Here is an 8,966-nt window from a genome sequence, read left to right as displayed (position 1 = left end):
CACACACACACACACATGTCTGGTTCACTATGCAAAGCCACACATACACACACACTAAGTCCTGTGCCGCAGCCTGTTTAAGCAAGTAAAAGAATATGAAATACATGATTTATTTTTAGGCTTGTTTCTTTGTGAACATACAATATTAATTGTATTTGTGCAGGTCTTAAAAAGTATGTTTGACTTTAAAACTCTGCAGATATACTGTAATAATCTATAAGAATAGCAAAGTCCACACTAACGATAATGACACAGAATAACAATATTGTTGGAATCACTTTCAGAGCCATTTTTTTTCCATCTGATGAACAAAAAAAACATGACAGCCAACCAGAATCCATTTGAATTGAAAGGTGACATAACACACAGAGTTATTCTCGAGTACTTATAGAGTAGTACTGCATCCTTCATGTCTCCGAAGAGTCTTTAGTTTTATCAGATTTATAAAAGACAGATACAGCTTCACGCTTCTCTCCGAAAACAGCTGTGGGCGGAGCTAAAGAGTCACGAGCATGCGCAGCTATTGCGTAGCAATCGTCTGCAAGCTGTGACGTCGACATAAAACGGGAACAACATTTTTATTGACTTAAAGGAGACATATCATGCCCCTTTTTACAATATGTAATATAAGTCCCTGGTGTCCCCAGAATGTGTCTGTGAAGTTTCAGCTCAAAATACTCCACAGATCATTTATTATATCATTTTGAAAATGCCTATTTTGAGTGGAAGCAGAAACACGCTGTTTTTCGGGCCTGTTTCTTTAAATGCAAATGAGCTGAAAATTTGAAATTTAAAATGATGGCGTCATGGGTGGAACCTTACAGATTAAGGGGCGGTAATATTATAATGAGATCCCTTTGCCACGTCACCAAGGGAGCGAAATCAGACGGGCTGGTTTGCTCTTCCGGGAGAAGTGCCCATACAATGAAATCCCGCCCTTTATGACATCATAAAGGGAAAAAAACTTTCCGAAACTTATACGAACCCTGAAGGAGTGTATTTGGCACAGAAATACATTCGTCATTCGTCCAACTCGTTTTTTGAATCTTTGGCCATGTTTAGCATGAGAATCCAACTCTTTAACAGTGTAAATAACTGTAATGCATGAAACCGCATTAGCGATTATAGCGGCAGACGACAAAACCTATAATAAATAGGGTTGCAAAGGGGTGGAAAATTTCCGGGAAACTTTCCAAAAATCCCTGGAATAGTCCAAAAAATCCTGGAAAGTTTCCAAAATTTCTGGAATATTTCCTAAATTTACTGGAGATTTTCCACCTTTTTGCAACCTAAATAATAAACAAGGTTATCGTCCGCTGCTGTGGACGCTAATAAGTTATCGTTACAGTTATCGCTCTTGGTCTGAACAGGCCTTAACTCTCATCCTTTAGGACTCCTCGGGGATGGTTCTGGATCGCTGGGTCACCATGAGCCCGGAGGACGAGGTCGTGACCTTGCATCAGTTTCTACGTTTTGGGGAAACCAAATCCATCGTGGAGCTCATGGCCGAGGAGCAGCAGATCCGCCCAGAAACCCATCGCAACCCCGCGTTCAAGCTGAGACATAAACCGCCCTCCAGAACACACCACTTTGAGAATCTGCCAGGAGGAAGTCTAGCGTTCCTGCAGCCTTTTCACTACGTCAGTGCATCCGTGTTTCCACCCTCGCCGGCTGTGGAATGTCATCCTTCGACACAAAAACTACAGCGGCTCAGCAAACGGAACAACGGCACAGATGAAATGAGAACCAGAAACAAAAGAGATGGCGCACCTGAAAGGCCGTTGCAGATACGAAGTTCCACGCAGTCACCGAAACGCCTGCGAAACGAAGAACGTCAAGTGGGAGTCGACGGGCCGATCGCAGACTCTTCGGGAACCGGGGAACGGTGCAACGGTTCGTCCTCGAGCAAAGCTCGTGTGAGCTGCAGTGTGTGCGCCAAGACGTTTTACGATAAAGGAACGCTGAAGATCCACTTCAACGCCGTGCACTTGAAGATCAAACACCGCTGTACTGTCGAAGGCTGCAACATGATGTTCAGCTCACTGCGCAGCCGCAACCGACACAGCGCTAATCCCAACCCGCTACTGCACGCCGCGGTCGAACACGCGACACGCAGATTCCTCACTCAACCGCGTCGACCGGTCTTGACCTTGCGCGAAACTACCTCGCCGGTTTCCATGGCAACCACCAACACTGCATTGACTGACCATCAGATTCCAGTTATCCGTGAAGGAGGAGGGGGAGGAGCTACAGGCAATCGTACGGCCAATCAGAATGGCCTTAGTGATGTGATTGACGTGACGCCGAAAAAGAAGTCGCGGAAGTCCAGTACGCCTTTGAAGCTTAAACAAGAAACTCGCAGTGAGGAACACGATCACTTATCACCAGGACAACCGGTCAACAGTCTCCATGGCAACCAGTCCCCAATGACCAACACACACACGCAGTACATCTACAAACAACTTTGGAAGACACCGTACGGTTACCATAGCAACAGCCACTTGCATAACCAATGGAAAGGCAGGTGTCAACCTCTACTAAAGGTCAAAGAGGAGCCTTGTGACCCCACCTGTGACTGTAGAGGTCGTCACCATAGCAACCTGTGACCGTAGAGGTCGTCACCATAGCAACCTGTGACTGTGACAACATGAGATCAGAACTGACTCTACACCGAAAAGAATCTGGTGAAGGATTTACAATTTTCACTCAGAAATCGCTGGTGTATTTCACAAATAATTACCAAGAAACGGCAAGTAGCACATTTAATTAAATATGAAAATCTGAGGTCGAAAGACTGAAATAGTATTTTCTTGTAAAAACATACTCTCATAATCAAGTCAAGTCACCTTTATTTATATAGCGCTTATAACAATACAGATTGTGTCAAAGCAGCTTTACAGTATTAAATAGGAACATAGTGTGTCAATAATGCAAAAGGACAATAGTAAACACTCAATTTTCAGTTAAAGGCAGTTCATCATTGAATTCAGTGATGTCATCATCCAGCTCAGTTCAGTTTAAATAGTATTTGTGCAATCATTTGCAATCAAGTCAACGATATCGCTGGAAATGAAGTGTCCCCAACTAAGCAAGCCAGAGGCGACAGCGGCAAGGAACCAAAACTCCATCGGTGACAGAATGGAGAAAAAACCTTGGGAGAAACCAGGCTCAGTCGGGGGCCAGTTCTCCTCTGGCCAGACGAAACCAGCAGTTCAATTCCAGGCTGCAGCAAAGTCAGATTGTGCAGAGGACTCATCTGGTTCCTGTGGTAATAATCTTTCATTTACAACTTCGAATATTTTTTATTTACAATATATGTTCCTGATCTTATCGAAGATTCATCCGTGCATGTTGTTGTTATGAAAAAAATTGCATTTGTGAACTTGAAACAAAATAAAATAGGTGTGTTGGGCCAAAGACCCTTTAAGGCAAGTAATTTCACTCGGCGGCCATCTTTGAAATGCCTCTCGGGCATGCAAGAGCAGATTCAAGATTCAAGATTCAAGATCAAATTCTCCAAAACTGTTCGCCAAGCTTACGATTACATTTCATATTTGAAATCACCAATCTGACAACAACTGTCTCATAAATGTTGTTTCTTTTGCTCAAATAGCGTTAAAAAAGCGTATTCAGGCTAGACCAGCCAATGCGCATGCGCAGTCCTATAACTGCACGACTCGGAGCGTTGACTGTTTCTATAGCAACCTCGGCAGCTGTAGTGACGCACTGACTGTACCGTTTAGCGATTGGCTCTTTTACTCAGAAGGCGGGGCTTCCTTCGATAGAGCAGCCATATAGACCCCTTTTTTAGTTAGTAAACAACTAAATCCGATTTTATCTGAATATGTAAGGTCACTCACTGCCGTGACAGCGATTGTTATTTGAAAAAGTTAACTTTAATGGATAAAACCAGACTGGCCGACCCGTACACACTCACTCAATGGATGGACGATCTGACAGAATTACTCACATTTACACCTGAAACCTAACGTGTATAATAAAGAGAAACTCACCTGTGTGTCTATCTAGTCATGAAGATGTATATATTCCAATCTCAGCAGGCAACTATTTTTACAGCTACATGAGAGTGATCTGGGCCAAAATACAAAAAAGTTAATAATTTAATGTGATGGATATATGATTTGAAGATGTATGTATGTAATGGCCAAATAGTTATTTTAAAGTATACATCTTGTAAATGATGTAAGTTTACAGTGACATTACAGTAGCTTTACATTACTTTACATACAGTACATTTAAAGTAAGATGTGAATATTTTCTAGAAATAAAAAATCCAGAAATTGCTAATTTTGAACTTTCTGCATTTGACTATTCTTTCTTACAAAGTTCTTAAAAATTCCAGCCACAGTCAATCACAATGTATATACAATTACAGATGATTAAGCATATAAATCGTCAGTTTGTTGTTTTAAACTTGTCTGATCATTGAACTAAATTAAATATTATTTAACACAGCCTAATTCAATTTGGTTTCATACACCAAAGGCTATATTTAAAAGAATTGGTGGGTTAGAATTTTTGTTGAAATGCGATTTCGAGATTTCTAAATTGCCTGTTAAGCTTTCAGATTTCCGTAAACAGATATTGCAATACTGGAAAATGATATTTACCCACAACTTTACACCACATGGAGCCACCTTGTGGAATAATATAATTATTACAATAAATAGGAAGACGCTATTTAAACAAGAATGATTTGAGAAAAAAAGTTATTTATGTTGTCGATTTAATGAAGATGGTCAGTTAATTCAGTATAATGCATTCATGGAGAAATTTGCGATAAAATGTTCCTTTAGAGAATATAATACTGTGTTGTAGAGCCATCCCTCTTGCATTAAAACAATGAATAGAAAATACTCTAACATATTCTGATGTCAGATGCACTATTCCCTAAATAATTAAAATGTGGAGAACCAAGATACCTCCATAACTAATTTCTCATATTTGTCATAACACCATTATATTCTACAGGTTTAATGAATTTGCAGACAATGTAGTTATCTGTAACTCTCATATAACTGTATTTTCACTGTCTTAGAGGAGAGTGCCATTGAATGTGTAGCTGGTGTGAAGTAGCTTTTCATGAAAAAAAAAAAAAAAGTGACAACAAACTGGATGTCAAAAAAAAAAAACTCCCAATAAATGTCCAAACAGCGATTCTATGACAGCATTTATTGTTATATCTTGTGCATCATTTACATTTAACATTTGATGTTGATTTGATAGGAAACATTATTAGTGGCATCATTGTACAGATTGAAAATTCAATGCACTGATTTTAAATTCAGTTGAGGTATCTGACATAATATATGACATAACACTGATCTTTTATATGCAGTGTCTTAAGAGCCATAAAGGCTGTAATATATGCTATTTTTAGATAAATCGCTCCGAGGGGTTTGACCAAGCAGTTAGACAGACAGACTATAGGTTATTTATTTGTACAAAATATCAAAGCACCCCACTCCCAGCCATTTCTAATATACATTTGATTAATATTGCTAAATATTATTAAATTGTAACAGCATTAAAGATCCATCTTTGATTGCCAAAAGAAGTCCAGGTGCAGTTCCCTCTCAGCCAATTAGATTTCACGTAGCATTTTCATCGGTCAGTCGTGGAAGTCTGATTGGTTGATAACTTTTGACAACGTTTAGTTGTTATTTATAGTTACAGTTATCGTTATAGTTGTGCCCCTTTTCCCAGACAGTATTGTTGTTTATGAGTTTCTGTGTGCATATTCTGCATATTTGAATGCTTTCCAACAATGACTGTATGACTTTGAGATCCATATTTCACACCGGAGGACAACTAAAAGACTCAAACATAACTATTACAAAAGCTGCAAACATTCACGGATGCTCAAGAGGATGTAAACTTTACTTAATTTCTCTTTTGCAAGTTTTTGAACACATTTTTTTTTTAAAGTAAAATTTAAGCATGGAATTAAGTAAAACTGTAAAAAATGACCGTGAATTTAACGGTAAAAGACTGTAAAAATGCTACAGTAAAAACCTGTTAAATGGTTAACGGTAAATTCCCCTACTATATACGGTGAAAAACTGTATTGGACATTACATGTATTGGACATTAATTTTACGGTAGTATACCATTTTTGGAAGTGAAAAAGACCGTATCATTTACAGTGAATAACCGTAAATTGACATTCCCAGAATTCCCTGCGTTACATTTCAAATTTGATGTTTTTTGTTGAAATAACTTATGTTTCTTCTTAGTTTTTTCTTATCAGTTTTGTACATTAGGGTTGTGTGTTACACCTAATGTTGTTAAATAAATGTTTATTGCATTATTTCAGTTTCATGTGTGTTACCATGAGGGTGTTTAGTGTTTGTGTGAATGACACTGTGCACCTTCTATACATGTTATTATTTAAAAGCTGCTTGTGATGGGCTTTGGTTCATCATGTGACTTTCTCATCACCACCTGCATTTGGTGGTTATCAGTGTATTACAAAGCTACAAAACAGCTACCGTATTTTTTACGGTAAAATTCCGGCAACCACAGCTGCCGGTTTTTTACCGTATATTTTACGGAATTTTTTTTACAGTGTACTTAACAGGGAGAGAACCTCACTGAGATTAAAAATCTCTTTTACAGGAGTGTCCTGGCCCAGTTATACAAATACACATATAACAATACAACACACAATAAAACAGCATTAAAAATACAGCCTTGGAAGCATTTGCAAATCACTAAATCTAGCTAAAACACTAAAATGAGTATGAATGAGTCATTTTGAGTAGAAAATGACCTCCGGATGTCACAAAACAGCACTAAACCTAACAACCATAAAACTGTGTAAAAACAACTGAAAATTTTTAACCTTATTAATTATTCATGCCCCAGTGAATTATGGGAACACCTTGGAAGCATTTGCAAATCACTAAATCTAGCTAAAACACTAAAATGAGTATGAATGAGTCATTTTGAGTAGAAAATGACCTCCGGATGTCACAAAACAGCACTAAACCTAACAACCATAAAACGGTGTAAAAACAACTGAAAATGTTTAACCTTATTAATTAATTCATGCCCCAGTGAATTATGGGAACAGTGGGATCATAATATTGATACTTACTTAAAGAATCCTTGTAAACACTTATAAATACTTATAAGTTCAAACTAATTTCTACAAGCTTAAATTGAGCACTAATATAGAATTTATTCTCTTTTTTTTTCATTCTTGCCTGAGCTAAGTTATTTAATGTAGTAATTACATTTGTTTTCCCGTAGTGTTTACTTCACCACAATATTATTTTTATCAGGATATCGGTCTAAATTATTATTACTTTGTCTTGTGGCAAAGGTGGTTTCATAAGGGTGGTACCGAATAAAACATCACTTATATTTACAAATAAGAGACAAAAATAAGCATGCAACCTTATGCACTCTACTACATAGCAATGGAAATTATTATATGTGAAACTCGCCCCGTTCTCCAGCATCTGAAGTGAATCTGATTTCACTCCGCGTGTTGAGAGATCACGTGACGCGGCTGCTGTCCGCGGTGCTGAAATCCTCACGGACGATGCTTTATGATGTTATTGGATCAGATCTGATTTTTCTGGGGCTTCATCAAACGCGCGCGCTCAGGGCGGGTCGTGTGACGTCACGCTCGCGTCCACGGACCAGACGCTCGGCGAGTCAGCGGATGTTTGCACCTCAAAACACACATAAAACCATCACTTAAAGCGGAACGACGGGAACACATAACGCGGGGAGATGTCTGTGGCGGGGCTGAAAAAGCAGTTTCACAAAGCGACTCAGGTAAGAGCGGAATCCGTCCGATATCCGCGGCGCATTTGATGCGCACGAAGCCGTCAGTCTCGAGGCCGAATCACAGCACGAGTTTGCTCCAGAAACAGACGCTTATGTCCGCGGTCAGATGGTTAATGCGCTTGCTTATGGATGTGTGAAAACAGCGCGAGACCTGCGGGGTACCAGACGCCGTCACGTGATCCCCAAATTTTCACGCGCGTTATGTAATCGGCCGAGCGCGCTCGAGCGATGCTCACCTGAGGAGAAAGGCACAGGTTTAACCGGGTTTATGGTTTAATTCGGTTTCTGTATAGACGCGAACCTTAGAGTGTTGAATGCAAAATATATATATATGAGCTAGGAATAAACATACAAAATAAAAAAATGTTTTAACAAATGCTGTAATGCTTTAAAAAAAATGCAATAATAATATAATAAAGTTGCTTTACAAACTTCTCTCAGAAATTGCCAGTAAGTTTTACAATTAATTATACAGAAATGGCACTGAATTAAACATGCAATTTTGAAGCAGAAACAATGAAATAGTTTTTCCTAGTAAAACGTACTCCAGTAATCTCCACTAATTTTACATTGTAGAGAAAACAAGTATTTATTACTTTTTTGTATTGCATATCAGTTCTGATGAGTTTTGCAGCATTTTATGAGGGTTGTCGTAATAATACATTATTCATAATGCATACGTTCAGTTGTGAGTGTATATAACTGTGTGTGTCTAAAATAGCTCATACATAAACACCTCCGGCCAACCGGAAATAGAAATGTGAATCAATACTCTCACGTGATCCCCAAATTTTCACGCGCGTTATGTAATCGGCCGAGCGCGCTCGAGCGATGCTCACCTGAGGAGAAAGGCACAGGTTTAACCGGGTTTATGGTTTAATTCGGTTTCTGTATAGACGCGAACCTTAGAGTGTTGAATGCAAAAACGTTCTTTCTTTTCCCTGTTGAATATTCACATGATTCTTGTACAGGGAAAACAGTTCATGACCCTGTAGCGGGGCATGTTGTCACAATGGAAGAATTTATAGTATGAAAAAAATTTATGTGTGTGTGTGTGTGTGTGTGTGTTGAAATTAGGAATCAACATAAAATTATATATGTGTGTGTGTATATATATATATATATATATATATATATATATATAT

At 38.7% G+C, this 8,966-nt stretch overlaps 2 protein-coding genes across 2 annotated transcripts in view; both read left to right on the top strand.

The window, feature by feature from the left end:
* Positions 1 to 1,403: 1,403 nt before the first annotated feature.
* On the top strand, positions 1,404 to 2,606 carry LOC107737967 (zinc finger protein basonuclin-2). The gene has a single exon (XM_016549620.1). The coding sequence runs from the start codon at positions 1,404 to 1,406 to the stop codon at positions 2,604 to 2,606; it is 1,203 nt and encodes a 400-aa protein (XP_016405106.1).
* A 4,982-nt stretch (positions 2,607 to 7,588) lies between these two features.
* The window catches only part of LOC107737966 (endophilin-A3-like), a 9,844-nt gene continuing 8,466 nt past the window's right edge, over positions 7,589 to 8,966 (top strand). Inside the window, exon 1 of the mRNA XM_016549619.1 lies at positions 7,589 to 7,809. Within this exon, the coding sequence (XP_016405105.1) occupies positions 7,765 to 7,809 (45 nt within the window). The 5' untranslated portion in view covers positions 7,589 to 7,764. The remainder of the gene's footprint in view (positions 7,810 to 8,966) is intronic.

This window comes from Sinocyclocheilus rhinocerous, unplaced genomic scaffold, assembly GCF_001515625.1.
Source record: "Sinocyclocheilus rhinocerous isolate Xijiao unplaced genomic scaffold, SAMN03320098_v1.1 scaffold404, whole genome shotgun sequence".
Taxonomy (NCBI): Eukaryota; Metazoa; Chordata; class Actinopteri; order Cypriniformes; family Cyprinidae; genus Sinocyclocheilus; species Sinocyclocheilus rhinocerous.
This window is presented reverse-complemented; position numbering and strand designations above follow the sequence as displayed.